Raw genomic sequence first — 23019 nt, forward strand, 5'->3', positions numbered from 1 at the left:
GTTTTTTCCGGATTGCTTACGGGACACGAGAAGTTAGAGGACATCTCTAAAGTAGGACTGAAATGTCTAGATGTAGATATAAATATAATCTTAAAAAACTTATTTCTAAAAGACACACAGAAAATAACGCTAAGACCTCCTCGTTAGCAGATCTTTCAATTAGTCTATCGAAAGACATTAAAGATCTTTCAAGATAGTTGTCAGAACTGACAACTTACGAAAGATTTTTGTCTATTCTGATGTCAATTCAGCACCAGAACTCCCTTACTACAGAAACCGGGACAGATATGAAACAAATGGAGCGAGGCCTGAATTATGTTGTAGATGCATTAAGACTTCCCAATAATGTTGGACTCGGCTAGAATCGCTTTAGCAGTTACAGTGTCAATCAAGAAGAAAAAGGTAGTGGAATTCATTTCGGCCAGAGGATAGCGCTTTAACAAAAAAACTTCCATTGTAGTCGCACCCAATGGCGAAATACTTATGTAAGTATGTACATATATAGGTCGGAAAAGCTGTTTCTTAGTTCAAAACCTCACTACTCATGATTTCAGGTAGAAATCTTTCCTGAAAAGTATATATTAAAGGATTTGCTCGCGGAGTATCTGAATCCGCTGAGAGAAAACTTCCGGGATGATTTAGATTTTAAAACCTTCCTCGAACCTTTCGTGAACGGATCTTTCGACACATAAAAAAAACAAAAAAATCCTTTAGCCTTATGTCTCTTGGAGTTGTATTTCAAAATGTGTTGATGCTTCTTTGAAAATCTGCCTTATTCAAAACGGTTGGGGTGGTCTTGAACTTTTTATAGAACGTTGGTAGATTTTGTGTGGCCATTTTGGTAGAAAAAATATATTTTATTGAAGTTTTTTTACATTTCTGGTTTCTATTTTGCCAACTTTGCCATAAAAAGTTGCTGACATTGAAAATTTCCTTTACAAAAACTATATAAAGTTTCGGGCTCAAAATATTCACTTAAATAAAAAGAAAAGATGTGTTTCATTCCCCAAACTACATATTCAAATTGATTTTTCTGCAATTAAACTGCGTGTATCTCCACTCAACAAGTACTTTAAATGAAAATTGCCAAAAAGCAAAAAAAAAATATTTTTTCCAATAAAAATATTTCAGTCGATTAATTTTCAACTGCTTGAAATAAATTCTGATAAATCCAAAATTTACTTACTAGCCCACCTGGAAAACATATTTTGTAGCCACTCAATGTTACACATGTTTATAGTTATTCAAAAATCATTTTTATTAAACAGAAGCTCAAAGTCAACAAAACGAATTATTGAATTCCATCATTGTAAACAAATATTAAAATTATTAACTCGCTATATTTTGTATAAAACACACATTTGCCAAAATGAAATGTTCGCAGCTTTATATCTACCTAAATATATTCATATAAGTACCTATATTTACGTAGGCCTATGTATAATACACATGCACTTACATTTGTTGTTCATAATAATAATAACAAACCATTCAAAAACTCGTTTTCTCTTCCCATTGGCAATTTCGAAAATCACGCGCTCTTAACTAAGTGCCGCGGCCCTAAGAAGCACATTTCGTTCTCTTAATTTCCTGCCTTCATTAACTTGCTGGCAGTGTTGCCAGGTTGATCATTTGCGATTTTATTGCAATTAAAAATATTTTTGTTCATAAAAATGTTCAAATTTCTATTTTTTACGTATATCAATCAGAAAAAAATGAAAAGAGCTTCTTGGTTCTATTTATTTTAATTTTTTATATGTTGACGATTTTTGCATACGATTGACGATTTCTCACTTCAGTGACCTGCCGACACTGCATGCATAAAGAGCAGTCCACAAACTTCTTATATGTACAATATATTTTATAATAAAAACCAACCACTATATTAAATCCAGTGTTGCTAGAACTTTTTCAGAGAAACAGCTAAATGGGCAAAAAAAGCTAAAGACGATAAATCAAAATTTTTGTTATGGCTAGGAAAAATAGCTAAATTAACAAATAAAATATTTTATTATTACAACTTCATAACAGTGTCAACGTTTAAGATAAGATATGATGCATTCTTGCAAGGAACAACTTATTTTGTATTTAAATAAGTACTTTCGTAGCCTCACAAATCTAGGCAGCTTAAGACAAAGTTTTGATTCCACCTCATTGTTCTGTAAACAGTGACGATGCGGTGTAATATTTTGCCCCTCCGCGGGAAAACCAAGACTTTAATATCCCACCAGTAAGTTTACCAAAGAGAAAGTATTCCACTCTTTACCAGGTGAGTATAACTCTAGGGTGCCTTTCCTGGCCAAATTCTCCGTAACGCGATTCCCTGCGATATTAACATGGCCTGGCACCCAAATGTGTCTGACCGGGGGAAATTCCCTTGCCAAAGTCGTGCAGTATAACAGACATTCGAATGTTTCCTAGATGCTGCATGAAATAAACACCTACCGACACTTCCGTCAAGCTTCGACCCATCCATGTAGAAATTCTCCGCTGTCGCCCTGCAACTATTGCTTCCCGTTCGCTCATTCCTTAAGGTGATGTGAGTGTCGAAAGAGCTAAAAAAACCAGACTACCCACGCAGATAACGGATAAAGTTAAAGCCTCCGAAGACCTTCTTTGTATTTTTTGACGGGGGAAAATACAAACATGTGCGGTAAGTTTGTACTTCATCATCGCAAAGCGTACTTTTTCGCACAACTAAGTAACTTGTGAAAGGATGCGTTTAGGAGGGTAAATGAAAACTCGCTGAAGTAAAATATCAGGACAGCATTTGTCTTTGTTTTTCATCCAGTACCTAATACTAAAAATCGTTAAAATGTTGAACCCTATTAAAATTTGAAGTTAATATGTAAATAATTTTAGAAAAAAGCTACATGCTAAATAGGATTTTTCCGGCTAAACCCAAGTAAAAAAAAACTAAACCTGGCCGGAAAATAAGTCAAATGGCAACACTGATTAAAGCAAGTGCAGTGGGAAAACAATGACATACATATACATACTCTGAGCGTGAGACTATCTTAGAATTTTCGATATAAACAAAACGTAAATGCTATGTAAAAACTCGTATAAATACACTCCTACAGAGGGTGTGAGCCGAGTGGGTCACACTAGCGTAAAGTGCACAGTGAGAAACTGTTATGTGGTTATGATTATTCAATGCTCTTTCAGAGAACTAACAAATATGTTTTTTTAATTACAAATTATTACGTCTCCAACTCCGGCTATAGACCATTTTGCCATTAGGGTACACGATATGTGCCCTAAGTATCGTGTCCATTGGTCCCAACAGGGTTCTTCCTGACCCTCACGGCGTATTTGCCGACGAGGGTAACCTACTGTGTCACTCGAGGCACGCTGAGACCAGTAATACTAACATGCACCACGACATTTGGGTTAAACTGTGAATCAGACGGTGAAACCTAGGCAGGAGAAACCCATCTATAATGGTGCAGCAACTCCGGAGAGACCGTGGGCCGCGAAAACCAGTTACCCCAATGCAAAAGTTTTGCGGTTTGGCATCGCACTTCCGGTCCCAATGGTCTCTGGAAAATTTACGACGAAACTGCTGCTGGCACGAGTGCATGTGGGAGCTTGTGCGCAGAAAGCAGACTTCATTTTTCTGCAGACGAAACGAAGGCAGAGGCAAACAATATATGTAGTCTTGTCAAAGCTATATTTTCCCGCGACGGCTACTCTGGTTTCCACCTGCGGTCGCTGGCGGAGCGCGTGTGAGTGAAGATAGGACTACTTAAATGATCTTTTAATGGTTCTTATCTCGTTTATGGCGGAGGCGCCATCCGATCACGACAGCCCAAATAAACTTGAATTACCACATAAAGGCTCCTAGTTAGGAGCTCTGGATGCAGCACCCTTATTTGCGGGCCAGCTCTTCATTGCCAACATGATTCTTATACTCTGATCCTGACGAAACTATCAGGCATATTTAGGTTTAGGTTTGAATATCTTCTTGAATGCACACATTACATCTATTAGGCTGCTGATGTTAGGTGTTAGGTAGGCGCATCACTTTCCGCCAGCCCAAAAACCACACTAGAAACTGACTTCTTGTGGCTGCATAGTTGTTTCTTTAAATGGGCACTGCCTTGCCCGCGGGCAAAACTCTTTTAAGCTTTCTATATATTTTATACATATAGGCGCATGCAGAGTAAAAGCTCTCTCTTTCCATCGCAGCTTTAAATATATACATTTGGACTTTCAGTACCTCAAATGAGGCAGTTTTGCTTGTTAAGGTATCCGTTTAGATCAGCGATGGACAGAGAGGGCCTTTACTATGCATGCGCCTTCTCCTCTGCTGCATAGAAAGTTAAAAAGAGCTTTTCCCGGGGGCAAGGCAGTGCCCATCAGTGGTTTAGATGCAAATATACCACATCGCTCACGATAAGGTAGTGCGAAATTCACTTTCAGTCCTACCATTTTGATAAAACGTTTGGATCACTACTACGCGTTGTTCAACTGAGTATCGCTACATGACTAAATGTGCCAAGGCCTGTAGTAACAATTGACTGAAAAAAATAATTTATAAAAACATTAAAATGTCACTAATATTTGCTGTCAAAGATTTCAATGACCAAGTAGCATCCTAAGGTCTATCGTTTTATTAATTTTAAAACTTTTAACAGCAACTCTCCCGCATTAACAGCTCCGTGTACTCACAATTGATTCACTTTGGCCTAACCGCGCGCTCTCTTATGTTTTTCACGTTTGCCGCCGCCTTGCGCTTTGCTTTATATGCCGCCACCGGTGCCGCCATCGCCACCACCGCCAGCCAGTCAGTCATCCATCTAGTGCCTACCACCAGCTAGTATGTAGTACTTTATTATGCCATGTCGATTGCCGACTTTGGAGAACAACAACAAAAACAGCAGCAGGCACGAAAAACGAAAACAATAACTCGCTATGGCGACAAAAACAGAGATGACGACGACGTCGAGGCCGAAGTCAACAACTCTGCCAACGGCTACGCCAACGTTGCGTCGTGGTGTAGGGTGTAGTACCATAGGGCCAGACTTAATGTAACATAGACGGGAACGGCAGCAGCAGGCGACAAACGTAGCGTCGAGCCAGCAGGCGTCTAGTATGTACTTGTCTGCTCTGCGTGTTTCAGTCGACGCATCATTGGCAGTATCGGCCGCAGTGGCTGTGCTGTGTTTTCACATTTCAGTCAGTGGTCGTATGTTGAGAGCGAATGTTGTGTTAACGGAGGAAATAAGAAGTCGATGTTAGTTAGCTAAATGAAAAAGGTACTACAATACGTTTAAGTTCTTGCGGTGCATACGTTCGAATAAACGGAAGTCGATGCGTGGAATTGATTTGATGTATGGGAAATGTGTTTGAATTGGGAAAAGAGAATTTAAAATTGGCAATTTTTGCAGCCATAGAAGTGTTTCTGAGTGCGAACAGAATTAAAGACCTGACTAGACAAGCTTGAGCGCTGTTTATGAGCTGGCGTACAACGCCTAAAAAAATTGGAAACAGCAGAAAAGGTTTCGGTGAATTTTCGAATAAAAAAAAGGTACTGTACCGCAAACAAAACACGTTTGACCGGATGCTATTTCCATAATCATTGAATTTTCTGTCTTTTGTTGACAGTTTGATATTTTTCTAATGATATTTTTCGTAGCCGACGCTTTGGCTCGGCGGAGAGAAATAAACGCGACGCGGCATACAAAAACGTGCAAGTGAAGAAGTAACTAATAACAAAAATAAGAGAAAGAAACAATCTAATTGAAGCGTGATGCAGAAATAAAAAGATAATAAAAACAAAAATTGGCGAAACCAGGAAATTTATATTTTTAAATGCGAAATTTCAAACGAAAATACAAATTTTTGTAGAAACAAACCAAACTTATGGCTTTAGCGGTAATGCATATATAATTTTGGGTAATGACAATTTTTCAAAGGTGAATACTTTCTTGAAGTAACTAAATATAAAGTAGTGCGGCCTTTAATAAATAATAGCCATGGCCAAATCGTAGAGAAAGCATGGCGGATTGTAAAAATAATTCAGGTGACACTAAAAAAGTGCAAAATGTCAGTTGAATGCTGGCAAAACCAGTAAAAGCGGCTATAAAGCAAAAAGGAAACAACGACTCATTTGCTCGAACTTAAGTGACACACTAAAGTTGATAAAGTAAAGGAAAAGTGCTTACTTTTCAAAACGGCCGATAAGTATAAAAGAAAATAAAGTGCAAAACAACAAAGTGCATGCTGTGTTGCAAAAGTGAACACTTACACACATGCATGGATACTTATTTACTACTAGCGTACGTGATATTTTCTTCAACTGCTGCCTGCCAGTCGCTGTCTTACCTGCCTGTGCCGATAAGGATAATAAACGGCAACCGAAACGAATGCTAGAGGCACACAGGGCAAGCCGTCTGAGAGCGAGTGTAGTAAATTTGTTCGCGCGCGCATTGCAAGCACCCAAAAGTGTCAGCGGTAGCAAAAAAAAAAAACAACGCACATACAATTGATAGTAAAAAGTGCACCAGGATGTGTTGCAGCCATTTGTGCAACAAAGTTTTAGTGAACGCCAGTAAGCATACATAGAAAGGCAACAAACAACGAAACATACATAATAAAAATAAAAACAATAATGCAAGTAGATTATTTTCCAACAACACAGCAATTTTCCAGCAGTGCCAACATTTTATACAAACGCAAATAAAACTGTGCCGCTGTAAAAAATGCTGACACAAAATCGAGCGATGCTGCAATAAAAGGAAGTGAAAAGCAATAACAAAAAAATAATTTTTTAGTTTTAACAATTTACCAACCAGCAAGGCAAGCAAAATCAGCAACGTGCAGCACAGTTAACAACCTATGAAACAGGCATTCTTCACTGCTTCTCCTTTGCTGCTACAGCCGCCCCAGCTTCGGCTTCAGCTTCTGTTGTTGATAGTTTGCGGTTGCATTTGCTCGCCGCCGCAAATCACGCAAACCGATTGAGTGAGAATAGCAGGCAGGCATTGCAGTTTTGCACTAAAAAAGCGAAAAAGGCAAAAAACGCAAAAGCTTCAAAATCACAGCAAACTAACGCAGCACACAAAAAAAACTGAGACAATCGCGCAACAAACCGTCAATGAAAAACGTTGACAACAAAAGTCCAACGACGTGCTGTAAAACGTTCGTCTTTTGTGCATAAAAACACAAAAAGCTGAAATATTCTAAACTCCAAAGTTAAATATCAACATCAACGTCCTGTGTATTTTGTTCGCGATTCACTCAACGGCCAACATGGCGGGTAATATCGTCAAATGGTGGAAACATAAAATACTTGGTGGCTATAAACAATTTTCAGGTGAGTTTGTTATTTTTGTGCAATGGCACTGAATATTTACCTAAAACTTCATATCCACATATCTGTAAATCTTTCAGTAGATTCATGAAAAAAAAAGTTAATTTGGTTGGTCAAATATGTTCTCACTTAGGCCTTGTGCATACATCAAACTTATAGGTCAGCTGAGATATGAACTGCTATAATAAGCACAACAATCAGGCAAATTTCACTTCCGAGTGAAACAAAGTCACATCCATCTAAAAGAAGTGGCCATGAAATCTGCAGTCAGACTCAGAGAGTCAGTACTATGGGAAACTCGCCAATTTAGGCACGGGATGATCATCAACGAAATACACTCACGACAAAAGACTGACTATATGGTAGTTAAACTCAGCTTCAAAAACGTACAAATGAGAGCCCCATCCAGAAGAGAGTGGATGGCTCGAGCCGGCCTGTGGTGTGGTGTGTTTCCAACCGTACTATAATATATAGTATTGTACCATTTTTCCGGTCGGCATACTATATACTGTTGGAAAAAAATATAGTACGCAATAATACTAAATTTCTTCAATTATAAATATAAATATATTTCAGTAATTTGCACGAAAAAATATGTAATAAAATGGATGACATTTAAATATACTGAAATAAAAATATTAAATGAAATATTTATTAACGTAAAAGGTCAGTGTGAGTTTATAATCAAAAAAGCTAACATACTTTTAAAAACCCTGAGAAAGAATTAACATTTTTTTAATTATTTCATTTCTACCCTCTATTAAAACCACTTAGGAATTCACAGGAAGAACTTTTTCCATTACTTAAAAATCGTTTTTACTTTTTCTTTTAATTAAAATACTATATATACTCAAAGTGTACTATATTTTTTCCATTTTTTTGTTTGAAAAGGTACTATAAATATCTTAGAAAATGTTGGCAACCCTATGTGAGACAGGTGTGTACTCCAAGGAACTTGGCGTCTCTTTGTCTCTGCGTCTGGGCTATGATACAAGCATCTTCCAAGCGGAACCCTTAGGCATCGTTAGAATAAAGAAAGCAAGAATATACTGTAACAGTCCAGCGGTTCATTTCATTTCATTTCCCAGCTATTCCAGAAGTATAAAACGGAATTATGCTCAGAACTGGGAATATTGAGAACCCCAAAACCCACCCCTTGCGTGCGCTAATGGTTTCGGGTCATTGTCGTGTTGAAACTGCCAAATCAAAGGCATATTCCATTCGGCATAAGGTAGCATAACATCTTCTAATATTCTATGGTAAAGATAACGATCCATATTTTCCCGAATCCAAAACAGCGGTCCGACACCGTACCACGAAAAACATCCCCATATCATTATATTCCCTCCACCATGCTTAAATGTTTTTGTTGTGTACCTGGGATTCATTTCTGCATTTTTTGGACGTCGGACCCACACTTTTCCATCATTGCCCACCATATTTACTTTAGATTCGTCAGACCATAAAATATTTCGCCACTTCTTTAATTTTCTGCACCGGACCAATTAAAGTGAGCTCTCGAAAAAGTTACCCGACTAAGTCTCTGTCTTTTTGTCAACATTGGGACCTTTCGTGACAATCTGCCGAATATATTCCTTACTACAAGACGACGAGCAACAGTTCTTTAAGATATTTCCACATTTATTTCCTTTTGAATGACCGCAGCCGATTTGAAAGGATCGCGTTTTGATAACCTCTATGAAATTATCGTCCGCTGGCGTTGTTTTGCATGGTCGGCCTCTCAGTTTGCATTCTTTTGGAGGAGATAGAGCAGCAAACACACATTTTTGTGATCTATTAATAGTTTTTGCGATTTCCCTTTGCGTAAAACCATTTTTTTTTGCAAATTTTGTATGTGTTTACGTTCTTCTGCAGTACAATGCTTTCCGCGACCCATTTTTCCTAAATTAACGCAAATTTCATTAAGAATTGTTTAAATACGCCAATTTATAACTTACAATACAGTTTACGCACCAAAAATCACTTCGAATTGCTTGTTTCCTTTTTTGATTCTATTTTATTGCCACAATAGTCAAAGTACACTCTTGCAAATTTTAAGCATAAACATAACAGTAAAACGAAAAAGTGTTGCCATTATAACATCTTAAACGATAAATAGTGTACTAATTCGATTACAGACGAAAGTTATCGGAAATATATAGCAAAGAGGAAAAACCGCTGATTGTTTCGGAACAACCGACTTGATTCTATTTTATTGTCAGTAACTGTAACAGCACGAATACACTAGAACAGCTTAATAGATCAAGAGAAGAAGTATTTAAAATTGTAGGAAACATTACGGGACACTGGCCCAGAAGGTAGCGAAGAAAGTGTCCAGCATCTCCTTCGGGAACTCCCAGATCTAGCGGCTACTAGGCATAAAGTGCCTGGAAGACATATACAAACAAAACTTGCAGATATATCAGCAAATTCATCAGGAAATCAAGGTTTGACCGAAAAATTTAGATATATATAGGTATTTAGCATTCTCACGAAAGTGCCTCAAAATGGCGCCCAACGCGATAATTGTATGTATTGTAGTAGTAAGCTTCCTAATAAGTGGAGTTCTGTTAAGAAAATTTCTACATTGAACTTTTACCGAATTTTTAACCAGCAGGACTTAATTCGAGAGTGTTAATGCTGCTAAGGCTAAATTATTTTCTCCGAGAATAGCTTTTAAAAAGTTAAAGTAGACTTTATGTGCTTATATGTATCGGTCAATACAAAAGCATATCCCGTGAGAGAAGTTTTTTTAAATTTCGCATAGATTTTATATGAACCCGCACAGAGCAAAAGCTCACATAGCCTGCAATAACTACATAGGTCATAAGTAGATATGTATGTTGAATCCAGTACTATAAGGCAGTACGAACTAGGAGACAGTGGGCAAGATCACTTGAAAAGCTTAACAGGCAATGAATTTAAAACTATTGACTAAGCAGATAAGCTAGTCATCTACGTGGAGGCACGTTTGCCTCAGCATTGCAAGCAGCGGGAAAATTGAATCAGAAATGGTGATTTAAAATAGTATATTAATAAAACCACTAAGACCAAACTTTGTGACCGAGAAGAAAGTCAACTCGAATTTTGAGGTTGGGTTATCGCAAGAGGGGAGGTATCTAGAGATAACCAAGAACAAAGTAGAAGTTACATCTCGTAGCTGTTACCAGAAAGGCTCTCAGAGACCTAATGGTTAAGATCCCCCAAACTGACATTTTGTCACTCAGTACAGTGATAAAACCGAGTATATGTAGGTATGCAGCACTGGTCTAGTGGCCAAAAGTCAAGCAAACTGTAGCCATTATAGGAGCCATGTACACCTATAAAACGAAAGCACTGGGAATCATCACAGTTATAAAACCTCTTCCTATATTAATTGAAAACTAAACTTGCTGAAGCACTTCGCTTAACAACATCTTAAGGAGTGGAGACCTTCAACGTTGCTTAACGTTTTTAAAGTCATTCCTTGAATATCTCGTCCTCAAGCTCACAGACAAAAGCTACCAAAATTATCCTTCAACAATTCCTACAAGGTAAATATTTTGAGCGATTCGGTTCAGCGATTCGAACCGTTTTTGCACATTGGGATTGATTCGTCAAAGCGGTTTTTCGGTCTTTGAACCGAGGCTTCGGTTTGGTTACACAGTTCGGAAATAAAAACCAAAAAAAAATAAAAATAACTCGCAAGTTTGAGTGTCAAGTGTCAAGTGCAGCAACGCGCAGGAATAAGTGTCAAGTGTCTGTCAAATGAGATGGCCATATTTAACAAAAAGAAAGAAACTATATTTCAGATGGAGGTATTTCCAAATGAAAATTGCGCCGTTGAAAGACGTCGTAGAAAGGAAAATGGTGCCATGTCCGTTAGTCAGGCAGCATTAAAAAGTAGGATTTCAAAAAATATAAAGTCTTGTAGATAACGCATAACATGTGGATTTTAATGGTAACAAAAGAGTCGATGCTTTTGAAAATCAGGTAACCCAACGAAGAGTAAACAGCTGACCACATATGTATATAAGTAAGTGGGATTCTCAAGCTTTGAAGAATGGGGGATGACAAAGCAGAAATTAAGTTTTAGCAATTTATAAAAAGGGTTTTTCATAACAGCGGTCGTCCCTCGGCAGGCAATGGCAAACCTCCGAGTGTATTTCTGCCATGAAAAACAGCTTCTCGTAAAAATACAATCTCCGTTCGGAGTCGGCGTAAAACTGTAGGGCCCTCCGCTTTGTGTGATAACAACAAGGCGCACGCCACAAGTCGGAGGAGAAGCTCGGCCAAACACTAACATATGTGTAAGGGCCAATCTATTATTATTATTAATTTATAACTCTCTCTAGAGGAATCTTGGGACGACTTCTGAATTAAATCTATAGCTAAAACTTATTTTGGTATGTGGCTACACATGCGCTTCAGATGGTTTGAATGTTTATGTAGTTTAATACTATTATGATATAGACTGAAAGTTCGTAGATCTAATATAAGTCGGACTTAGTTGAGTTAGCCGATTTTCGTAGAAAACTCATCCAATAAAGTATGAAAATTTTCACACTGAAGTGATAAGTGGTTATACAAATTTTTCGGTCAACACCTCGCGCTCTATAAATATGCTAAGCTTGTAGAAACAGGAATATGATACTTCGGTGTTAGATACAATTTGAATAATAAAATATGCAGCCGTTATTGAATGGAGTAGTTAAATATGCACATATATCGCAAGGTATAATATACTTTGACATGCTGCACATCAGCTATGCATCAATTACATCTGAAGATAATCTGATTCATTCATTATGGAATCTCTTCGCTAGTATATAATTCAAAATTAACACTTTCCTGTTGCTACAAAAATAACACAAATTTTATGCAAACCGAAAATAAGAAAGATAAATACAAAACGCATTATTTATAGCAGCAAATTTTCGAGGTCCGCGCGATCCCTATACCGCATTCGCTTCACGCAGTCTCCGTAATATATTCATCGTCTAACCGTCAGCGAAGTAATATACTCGCAGCGCACAATCAACAAGAATACAACACTGGCCCGTCTACTACATCAGAAGTTAGCTGACTCATTTAGCAGCGATCACTGCCAACCGAAAGCGGCAAAAAAAGAGTGGAAGAAAATTTAAGTTCTGTGCCGAAAGACATGAAGATGTAGACAGTTTGTTTGACTACTTATACGAAAAAATGCTTCAAATATTTTCAACAAAAAAAAAAACAACGCATCAAAAATAATCACTGCAACAGCGCTTACATTCCAACAATGGCATTCGAAATTTGATTTGATTTGGTATCTCGTCGTCGAGTCTAATGTACGGCGGAGTTTCTTAAAATACAAGACAAAAACGAAAGAAAAAACATTTCGATTGATCATTTGCTTTAGAAAACGCCCCAAAAATAGCATGTCAGCGGAGTACCAAAAAAGTACAAACATCGAAAATATCAAAAACAAGGACGCCTCTGACAAAAACATGCATACAAGTACACGAAATTGGAAGGCAGCGCGCGTTTTTTACGATACCACTTCCTCAATGCGGTCGCTACAGGTCATATATGTACATGGATATCGTATACGTAAATGTGTATGTCTTCCACATATTAGGTTGGTTCAAAAAATATCAAATTCATATGGGACCCCTTTTTTGTTCTACATATCGTCACATATCTCGGCAGCCAGTTCGAAAACGCCCTATCTCAGAAAACTTTTCAAGAACGCCCTACTTCAGACTTTGATTGAAGAACGCCCTATTTCGGAATTTTATTGAAAAACATCCTATCTCTGAATTCGGTTCAAAAACGCCCTATCTCAACTGAAAATACATTGAAACTGTGCTGAGATAGGGCGTTCTTAAACCAAACTCTGAGGTAGGGCGTTTTTCAAGCAAATTCTAGGGCGTTCTTGAAAAGTTTTCTGAGATAGGGCGTTTTCGAACTGGCTGCCGAGATAGGTCGATCTTCTCCTCAGGTGACGATATAAAATAAAGATATCTACAAAAATTGCGAAATAAAAAAAGAAAATAGGCGCCGCTATGAGGGTTTGAAATAATCGTATCTTTTTTACAGAATCGAAAAAACTTCAACAAAATTTCGACTTTGGCCAGCTATAACTCTGGGAGTTAATGAATTTGTATGAATAAATTTCAATAGTATGTCAGATTTGTAGTAAAAATTTTGTAAAAATTTTGCGATAAAAAATTTGCATCCCCTAGTGGCGCCCTCTAAAAATTTGTTAAAAGTTGTAAAATTTTTTCGTGGATGTTTATACATATTTTGTACCAAATGTGTACAAAATGTTAATTATGAACTAGATTTGTCAGAGAAGGCAGAGTTTTAGTCCTATTATTTATTTTTTATTGCATTTTTAAATAGCAATTTTCTTTTTAATTATTACCTAATAAAGTTTAGTTTATGGCAATTAGGATAGCGCTGGCGAATAATTTGCACTACTTGCAAAAGAAATTGCTTTTGTTCTTCGTCTTTCGTCAAAGTTCGATTATTACTTTGTATCAACGCTATACCTCATTCAGAAATATCACTACCATATTTAATACTATTAATAATCTCTAAGACAACCAACATTGCCGTGCCTGTAAAAAATTTTACCTTAAACGGTTCATAGTTATAACATTTTTAATGTTTAATGAAAAAAAATTTCAAATGCCCACCGACACCTTTTAAAATTGGAATAGCAATTTTTCCTAATGGAGGAATTTTCTTCTTAGTAAATAGGTCTTTTTAAGGCCATAAATTCATTAGGTTACTTTATTTAGATCACCCTAATACATGTGTATGTATGAATGCATTTGCAAGATCACTTTGCTGCCTACCATTTCATATAAAAAAGACGCTGTGGTCTATAAAATAAAAATAGATGAAGTGGTGGCAGCAGCATTCAACAAAGAACGACAGCCTATTTAATAAGACAACGTACAATGAACCACGCCGGCAATGCTGCCCGCCGCCAATAGATATCAGGCGCTCTTGTCTGATCTCGATATGCATAGACGAAACCTAAAGCGATAACGTAGACAAAAACAATCAGGTATCAAAAGAATGGGCTGCACATTGTTAGCGAGAAGAGAAGAGGAAAAAAAAACACAGAAAGAAAAAACAACAAATCACAATGCCGCGCGCAAGTGGAAAAATAAAAGAAATACAAGCAATCGGTATGAAAGAAATCTCGGAACTTAAATTGTAAATGAAACGTTCACTGCAAAATAGATGGATCAAGTCTTTTGTTTTGCTTTTTCAAATTTTCTTAATATATTTTGCTTTTTTTTTGGAAGCGAATATAGCATGCAATGATCAATTGAACTAACAATGCCGCCGTTTGCAACTCCACATCTGATAGACTTTCTCAAAATGTGTACTTTCGCAGACCAATAGCAACGAGCAGCAGCTCAAGAGGCCGTCGGTGTGGCAGCTAAATATATACGTACGTACGTACATATTTCCGAGAGTGGTTTCCTAGAGGAACACAACATACTACGTTTATACGCATGCATAAGTCGCTTTAATTCATTTCGCCGCGATTCAAAATATATGTATAAACTGAATTTCAATTCGCTTTGAAAGAGCGAAGTGTTTTGGTTCACACTCCATTTCAAATCGGTAGTTTATTTCTCCAGACCAGAGATGCCAGACATTCTCTGTTAAAAATCCCACGAAAATGGGAAAAAATCCCTCAATTACCCACAGCTTAAAAATTTATCCCACAAAATTGCCAACGAATTTAAACATATACATGTTTCAGTAGTAAAGAAGTAAAATTCATATAAAATAATAATAATAATAATTGGCGCTTACACATATGTGCTTCTCCTCCAATTTGTGGCGTGCCCCTTGATGTTGTCACACAAAAGGGAGCGACCTACAGTTTTACGCCGACTCCGAATGGCGAGTGTATTTTGATGAGAAGCTGTTTTTCATGGCAGGAATATACTCGGAGGTTTGCCATTGCCTGCCGGCTTCACTTTCATTTTTTTGCTCACTCACTAAGGGCCTAAAAAAATTTTAGGGTGACTTTAAAATTGAAGCACATTCATGTGCTATTAACCATTTCATCAGATAATTTGTTCCGCTTTTTACATGAAACACCAGTTACAACTGAAAAGATTCTTTCTTACTCAGCGCTTGAATTGGTTAACGTAAGAAAATTTTCGAAATTGTCCTTATACTTTTTAACAATTATGTACCATTTCACTCTACATCACATCTTCGGAAAGATTAATTACGTAAGAACGTCGAATATTCTTGAATTTGGATCAATTATGCAACAATAACTGCATCAAAAGAAAACCCCTTATTTGTTTAAAAAGTCCCTTTTTTCCCTTTTAATAATATTTGTTGCAAAATATCCCTCAAATAGGGAAATTACCCACAATCTGGCATCACTGCTCCAGACAGTTAGAAAGAGTGTATAAACACCGCTCTCACTCAAAGCGAATTGAAGGTTAGGCGTTTCCGCTCAAATTACAAATAATCGCATCAGTATTTAAAAGCTGATTAATAATAATCGTTCTTTTTCTTTGCCACGATTTTATAATGCCGAATAAAACTAGATTTTTATCACTTTCCATTATGTTAACTTATAAAATGTTTAATGACAACAGCTCATTTTGTTTGCTTTTGAAGACGGTTACTTTGATGCCGATATAAAGCTGTAAGTATAAACACTAGAGCGAAATGTGTACGGTGTCAATGCGCTTTCAATTAAGTCGATTATTCTGTGCGTATAAACGTAGTAACAAGATAGAAAACTCATTTGCCGAAACAAATTTTCGAACAACACACCAAATTATGCGCTTAAGAGATAAAGTAAAAGGAAGCAATGGGCAGTGCAAAACAATAATTAAAGCAACAGAACAATACGAGTATCGTAGACAAAAGTAAACAATTTCTAGAAAGGAAAAGACCCGCATAGCTAAGAGGTGTAACTAAGCGATACGGAACACAGAAACAGCAAAGAAAAATAAACACAGCAGCACAATGCACGAAAAAGATGACAAAAATAATGCAGAGCATGCAATGTATGCATGTACGTGATGCGATAGTAGAATTAAGGTTTGACGTGAAAAGCTACATGAAAACTTTCAGGTTCTCAAATGCTTCAAAGCTTCGTCATAGAACATAAAAAATTGCACAATTCCTCTGGTCACGATAATTCAAATAAAAATGAACTGATTTTCTAAAGTACGTACGAAATTATCTACTTTTTCCTGGACGCTTACAGTTAGCTAAGGATCGGGTTTTGCATTTAAAGTATTTGTTACTGAAAGTACAATCCTGTTATAAGGAGCTCTAAGAAAAGTTTTCGAAAATGAAAGTTGTGAACGACTGTGCTGTACGGGGCATTTCTTTGATTCGAAAATATATCCAAACGCTTAGCAATGATAAAGAGTAAAAACATTATAGTCTTCACTCAATTGCAAACCACAGAAAACAGCTTCCAAAAACAGCGCTAATTAACTAGAAATAAATTTTTGTATGAAAAACACCTATGTAAGTACATACTTAGGTAAAAATATAATCGCTTTGAGCGACATCTAATGAAGGCTGTTTTCAATAAAACAAACTTATATTGGTTTATAAATAATAGCAGAAAAATAGCTTTGTTCAGCAATGATTTTTTAGGCAAATTTTTTTGGACTACCCTAATGCATCGTCTTTTATAGCATACAAGTGCCTAAGGGTGTAATATTCCGTAAATGAATATTGTACTAACACATAGACTCCCTAACGAATCTTATCAAAAGAGCAATAGCCCACAATCTCTTTACTTTTTTCTATGCCGATTTCCCCAACTAGTATAGTCGAATGTACTGAAACAGGTCTATTGAAGTTTGAGGACCTTCTAAGCTGGATCCTCGCACCAATGCTTCCCATGAGCCTTACTTATGAGATCTCTGAGGTACCTGCTAGTTTTTGCTAAGCTTGGTTATTGCCTAGTTCAAGCCTGTTTCACTTTGTAACGGAGCTCAGCCCTAACTTATATTCCACGACATTTATTATATAGATGGGGCGGTTTCCAAGGACTCTAGAGTCAACTTGGCTATCACTATAGACTCTGATTTGGAGTCCGCGTAATCTCTCTTATCTTAAAATAGCCAGCTTCAATGTCATTTATAATCTTGAAACTGTCGGTATAGAAAGTTTTTATCGAGTTCCCCAAGAGAGTGGCTGGATCTCTCCACTTTAGTTATAGAGACTTTTTACCGAGTTCTCCCCAAAGATAGTGTCCGTATCTCACACCCCTTGTAGGTAAGCTAACGATGCGATTTCTCAAAAAAAGTACACCAGGAATCAATTTGATCTGATAACTCAACTCCGAAAAAAATTGGGAGCTCGTAAAGGCAATTTAAGAAGGAGACCGCCATACTATACAGCATGATATGTGACGATGGGTCCAACCAAAGCTGTGTACATCAAAAGTACCATAACCGGTCTCGGAGCTTCAGTCTTACAAAAGGTTATTCGATACTGTCCAAAAACTTTCAGTGCTAGGTTTACCTTCAGCTTGTCGAGTTACTCGTAAAATATTGCGTTTGTACTCGACGAGTTAACCCTGAGCATTTTATCTCTGTGCAAGGTTTACGCCTCTAAGAATTGAAACGTTGAGACGTAAAGACCACTACGGTATCTTGCTGGAGTTGAAATTCACTTCTTCGTCTTTCCACATACCTCTTTGGCGCAATTTTCTTGATACTAGTAGACTCCCTTCAAACCCCTGTCATAGTAAAAAGGCCATCTTCCTGCCACAGTCGGCATGAGAAACAATACTGCTTTTGCCCAGTCTTGTAGTATTTTTCTGGCAACGCCTAAGAACATTTCAAGCATAAATTAATTCTTGAAATGGTCAGCAATAAATAGCGCACAAAGCGTTAGGAGTATTAATAGATAAGGAAAGATGCCTCAATCGTAAGCAGAGTCGGTATTGTGTTCAATTGCGAAGTTTAATCACTATAAAATAATGCCTGAGAATCTGACACCATTCAAAACGATGTATAGATCCCGTTTTCCAGATGGCTCCAAAACAAACATCGAAAAAGGAGCAGACACCAGCAGCTCGTTTCTGAAACAACTGTCTACCATATATGAATTCGCCGCCTTCTTCTCTACCAGGAGAAAAATAATCGGTAGAGGAGTGTTACAGAAACGAGCTACAGGTCTGCGACAAGGAATTTGGCGGTGCTTAACGGGATCTAAACCGAAGATAAGGCTTCGAATAGAGATTCTACTATGTTGGTATTAAAGATAATGAAAAGTCAAAATCCTTTAAGAATTGCTTGCGCCGCACAATCCAAAGAATATTTATTAGAATTCGACGAGATCACTTGTTTGGGTTTATGAACAGCGGAGGCATAGTTTTTTTGAAGGAACTTTCTGGATTTGTCAAAAAGTGTGGCTGGTTTGAATAAACGTATGGATGGGTCTGTGGTGATCCAATTGTGGGTATTTCCATAGGTCTCTACGACCAGTAATTACTTGACCTATTTGGAGTCTAAACCATCAGGCAATATTTTCTTGTAACTCAGACGTTGAATTCTTTGCAGTGATTCCTCTTAATTAAATTTATCTTGAACGGACCGTACTCAAATGCATACTTCAATCGTCTAACGCTAATGATTGACAAGCATTTATAAAGAACTGGGATTCAAGGTATCAAGAAGTGCTGTAAAAAGCTCGCAAACTCTGGCATAAGAAACCCGAAAACGTGAATTCCAGTAGCTGCTTGCTCTTAAAGCAAAAGAAATAAGAAACAAATATTCACATGCAACGCATTTAAAAAGAGGCACCCAAAGCTGAAAGGTCCCCTTTGTAAGTCATTCCTAAAAGCAAGAAAGCATATTTAAAAACTAAAACAAGAACATAAATACTCACTCATCCTCCTACTTGTTGCACATTTGCCAGGCATGCGCGGCCTGTGCCTTTTACCGCGGTTAAATACCGAAAGAGAAATAATAATAACAGCGCGCATGCGCGCGGCACTAATACAAAAAGTCAAAGCGCCCGACAAACGCCCAACTGCAATGCGATTGCTTACATATGTACATAGCTGACGTAAATAAATACATACGTACATACATGGATGCAATGAAAACAAAAAACTCGTAAGTATATATGCGCCGACAAACAACCCAAGTCAGCCAAATAACCAATGAGCCAAACAATCCAACAACGAGGAGGCATAAACACAAAGCAGCAACAAAAAATTACAGCTGCAGTAGAAACCCGTTCAAACAATCAACTGGCCGACAATTCAACTTCTCTGCTTATCCCGCGCTACTCTCCTTCTCTCACCCGCAGCCAACATAAAGCAACCATTTTTTTTTTTGCTTGGCCGAACTGTATGCAGCTCCTACGAGTATGCATGCGATTGTGAGATGGCGGCGGCTACCTCGACGGCGAAATCATTTTCAAACTGCCGCCGCGCCGGTGCAATCGTTCCATCACAGCATCTACTAAAGTCAGCAGCAGCAGCTGAGCTACATACAAACATCCACCATCCACGACCTCATCACCAAAGTCGCCTTCAGAGTTGGTCGTCGGATTTTATTTTCTATATATGTACATATACAGGGTGACAATAAATAATAATACCTAAATGTTTTTTATCATACATTTTTTAAACGTAAACAATTAAACAATAAAACTATACATAACAGTACCGCCCAGGTTTTCTGAAGAGAACTGGTCCCATTCCCGACGCAGCTATCGTATCAGTGCCTCCAAACCCTGTTGGCGCTTAGCACATACTCTGTGCTTCAAAATAGACCACACACTGCAGTCCATTGGGTTGAGATCCGGCGAGTAGGGTAGCCATTACGCAGACGAGCTGAAGTTTGAAAAATGAGTTCTGCGTCTTGTTGAAACATCTATTCCATATCTCCGAAGTGCTGTTGTGTCCACGGAGGCACTATGGACCTAAAAAATGTCGTGGCTCCTTGATCTTGACTCCTTGATCCACGAAAACCACGAGAGTCTTGCCGCTGGTGCATATTTCGTCCCAGACCCGTCGCCAAAGAGAATGCGCTTCCATCATTGACTTGCCGCCCACCAATAGCTCGACAACTTTGGAGTCGCACGCGCTGTTCTCGGCTGTCAGAAACTTGGAGCTTATACGTGTTGAGGTTTAGTTCCTTTTTAGCTATTTGGCGCACCGATTCACGGTAGCTCCCAGTCTCACGAGCGATTTTTCTCATCGATACCCTCGAATTTCGTTGAACACGCTTTTTGATGATATTGCTGTTCTTGGACGTGTTGACGGTGCGCTTTCGTCCTTTGCCGCGGCGGTCATCTTCATGGCCGAGTTCGTTGGACCATTGAACTGCGGTTGACACGTATTACGTAAACAAACAATTTCACATTGACGCTTTCATTGACAAAACAATTCCAAAATTGCACTACACAACAAATAATCGTTATGAACCCGTAAAAAAACTGTACTCATATAAAAGTCTAGCGAGAATCTAGCAAAATGAAAATAGTCCGCCCACTGTAAAACACATTTGTGGCAGCGCATGATATACTTAATACCCTGTATATATGTATGAATGTATTATAGGATATGAGTGCCAAAGGTTCTTGCTGAGTTGCATATTTCGAATCGAGGTGATGCCGACTATGAGATGCCGATAATTACCAGGGCTCAGTGATCGCCGACAGTGCGGCTATGACTGTTTTCGCTGTTTGTAAGATATGAGGCGAATGAAAAACATACATACCCTCTATGGCAGGGAAGATGACTCATAAAGGATCTAGTCAAGCTTTATGTATATTTTGTATGGTCGTCACTGATCTAGACAGGGAATAAGTAAAAGCTGTCCCTGCATGGCACTGCCTATGGGCCCCTTTTTAGACACGTATATCAAGCTTTTTTGAGCTTTCTACGTAGCGTATATTAGTAACCACAAAAGAATATGCTGTAAAGCGAGCTTTTTAAGCTTTATTTAGACTTTACACGAGAGCACACAAAGTAAAAGCTCTTTTGTGTCAACTGAAAGCTCTATGTACAGTTTCTATACTCCTGGCACAAAATATAAGCTCTCTCCGGCCATCACTTTATGTTGGTCATGGGTAATGCTTTGCCCGCGGGCAAAGCCCTTTTAACCTTTCTAGAGTAAAAGCTCTCTCTGCCTATCGCTGCTTTATGAAGGGGCGCATAGTGTAAAAGTTCTCCCTAGTCGTTACTGCTTTAGAACAGTGATGCTCAGAGAGAGCTTTTACTCAGTGCGCGTCTGTATAAAATCTTCAGAGAGCTTTGAAGACTTCCACCCGCGGGCGCTGTTTTGAGCATCACTGCTTTAAAAGAATGACATCTTCTTCTGCAACCTTTAAGGTATGAGCTTTTTAGCTTTACGCTTTTAGTAAGCGAAAGTACTGGATTACAAATGTACTTCTCGTAGTTCGCTCCAAGCTAGCAGCTTTTGCTAACATTTCACTCGTACATCTCAGTAAGTGAAGAATATCTCTAAAAGCTCGCACTAAGCTTCTACCCTCGTGCAAAGTTATTAGTATCTTACGTCAAAGTTTCCGCATGATCTAGCCTTTTTGAGTCTTTTCACCGTATTTTAACTTACTCAAAACTATCCAACTCTTCGTGAAGGCTATAAACTCAATCGAGTAAATTTTTTGTTCGACAGCTTTCGGCAATGTTGTTTTTGATACTTGGCCTTACGTGCCGCTGTGTCGTTGTATTGCCTTTGAATGCAACCATGCCATATGTCTACGTCGGCCCTCATGTGCACTTCTTCAAACCGCTGACGGCAGCGGCGGCCTCGGCGCGCTGAAGACAAGAAATTGAGGCAAAATGCATACACATAAGATGAGTTGAGCACGCCGACTATACAAACTGTCAGATGATCGTTCGGTGTTGTCCGTCCATACGTCTGTTCATCCATCCATCCATCCAACCAACAAGCTGGGCGTCTGTGCATCCGTCCAATGTGCGGCCTATGAGAGTCGAGTTTCACAAGTTTTTAAGCTGCAGTTGCTTGTTATTTTTTATTGCAATGATTGTTGTTGTGAAACGCTTATTTTATTTTTATGTGTAAGAGTACGTAGATAAATTTGTATGTGACTGTATGTGAAGGAATCAAAAACATGCGCACTTCGCCGCTGCAACTTTAGTTTTCAAGACAGTTGTGCTGTTAGTTCAAAGCCGTCAATTTATGATGGAAAACAGCTGTTGTTGCACACGAAAGTAGAGGAACTTGTATAATTCTTGTAAAGAACAGCTATTAAATTTTAAGCAGAAATCACTACACTCAATGCTGGCTGGCGGCTGGAGTCTATTACTGGTGTACATGGGATTCCGCGCATATTTAAAAAAGTAAAAGAAGCCAAGGAAATACCAAAAGAAAATCCAAAAAACAAAAAAAAACTTATTCATCTTTACCAATGAGCCATCACAATGCCTCGGCATAATAAATGTCAAAGAAAAAAAAACAACAAAACGGCATCCAACAGGTATCTACTTATTGTACTTTGCTTGCGTTTGGTTGAATTAAAAACGGAGCCTGCAAAGGTTTTGTTGGCGCAGGCGCAGGCGCGACCGACATCGACCCAGTCGCAATTATGCGTACCATCATCTGTTGGCGGCCTGCGGCCGGCGATCGGAGGTTTTCAGTCATTGGTCGGCGTATGCGCTTACGATTAAAGGCTGGCTGCCTGCAGTGCCTTCACAAAAAGCTGTTAGCTTTTAG

General features: G+C 38.2%; 1 protein-coding gene across 3 annotated transcripts in view; it reads left to right on the plus strand.

Annotated features, from left to right (window-relative positions):
- The first annotated feature begins 4821 nt into the window (after window positions 1-4821).
- LOC118739100 (protein naked cuticle-like) overlaps window positions 4822-23019 on the plus strand; it is a 287508-nt gene continuing 269310 nt past the window's right edge. Inside the window, exons 1-2 of one of the 3 annotated variants that reach the window (XM_036470235.1) lie at window positions 4822-5261; window positions 5854-7321. In XM_036470235.1, the coding sequence (XP_036326128.1) occupies window positions 7258-7321 (64 nt within the window). In that variant the 5' untranslated portion in view covers window positions 4822-5261; window positions 5854-7257. The remainder of the gene's footprint in view (window positions 5262-5853; window positions 7322-23019) is intronic. The other 2 variants (XM_036470236.1, XM_036470237.1) reach the window with 2 other exon arrangements.

The sequence above is a fragment of the Rhagoletis pomonella genome, unplaced genomic scaffold (assembly GCF_013731165.1).
Source record: "Rhagoletis pomonella isolate Grant_MI unplaced genomic scaffold, Rhpom_1.0 Rhpom_scaffold_00005, whole genome shotgun sequence".
Classification (NCBI taxonomy): domain Eukaryota; kingdom Metazoa; phylum Arthropoda; class Insecta; order Diptera; family Tephritidae; genus Rhagoletis; species Rhagoletis pomonella.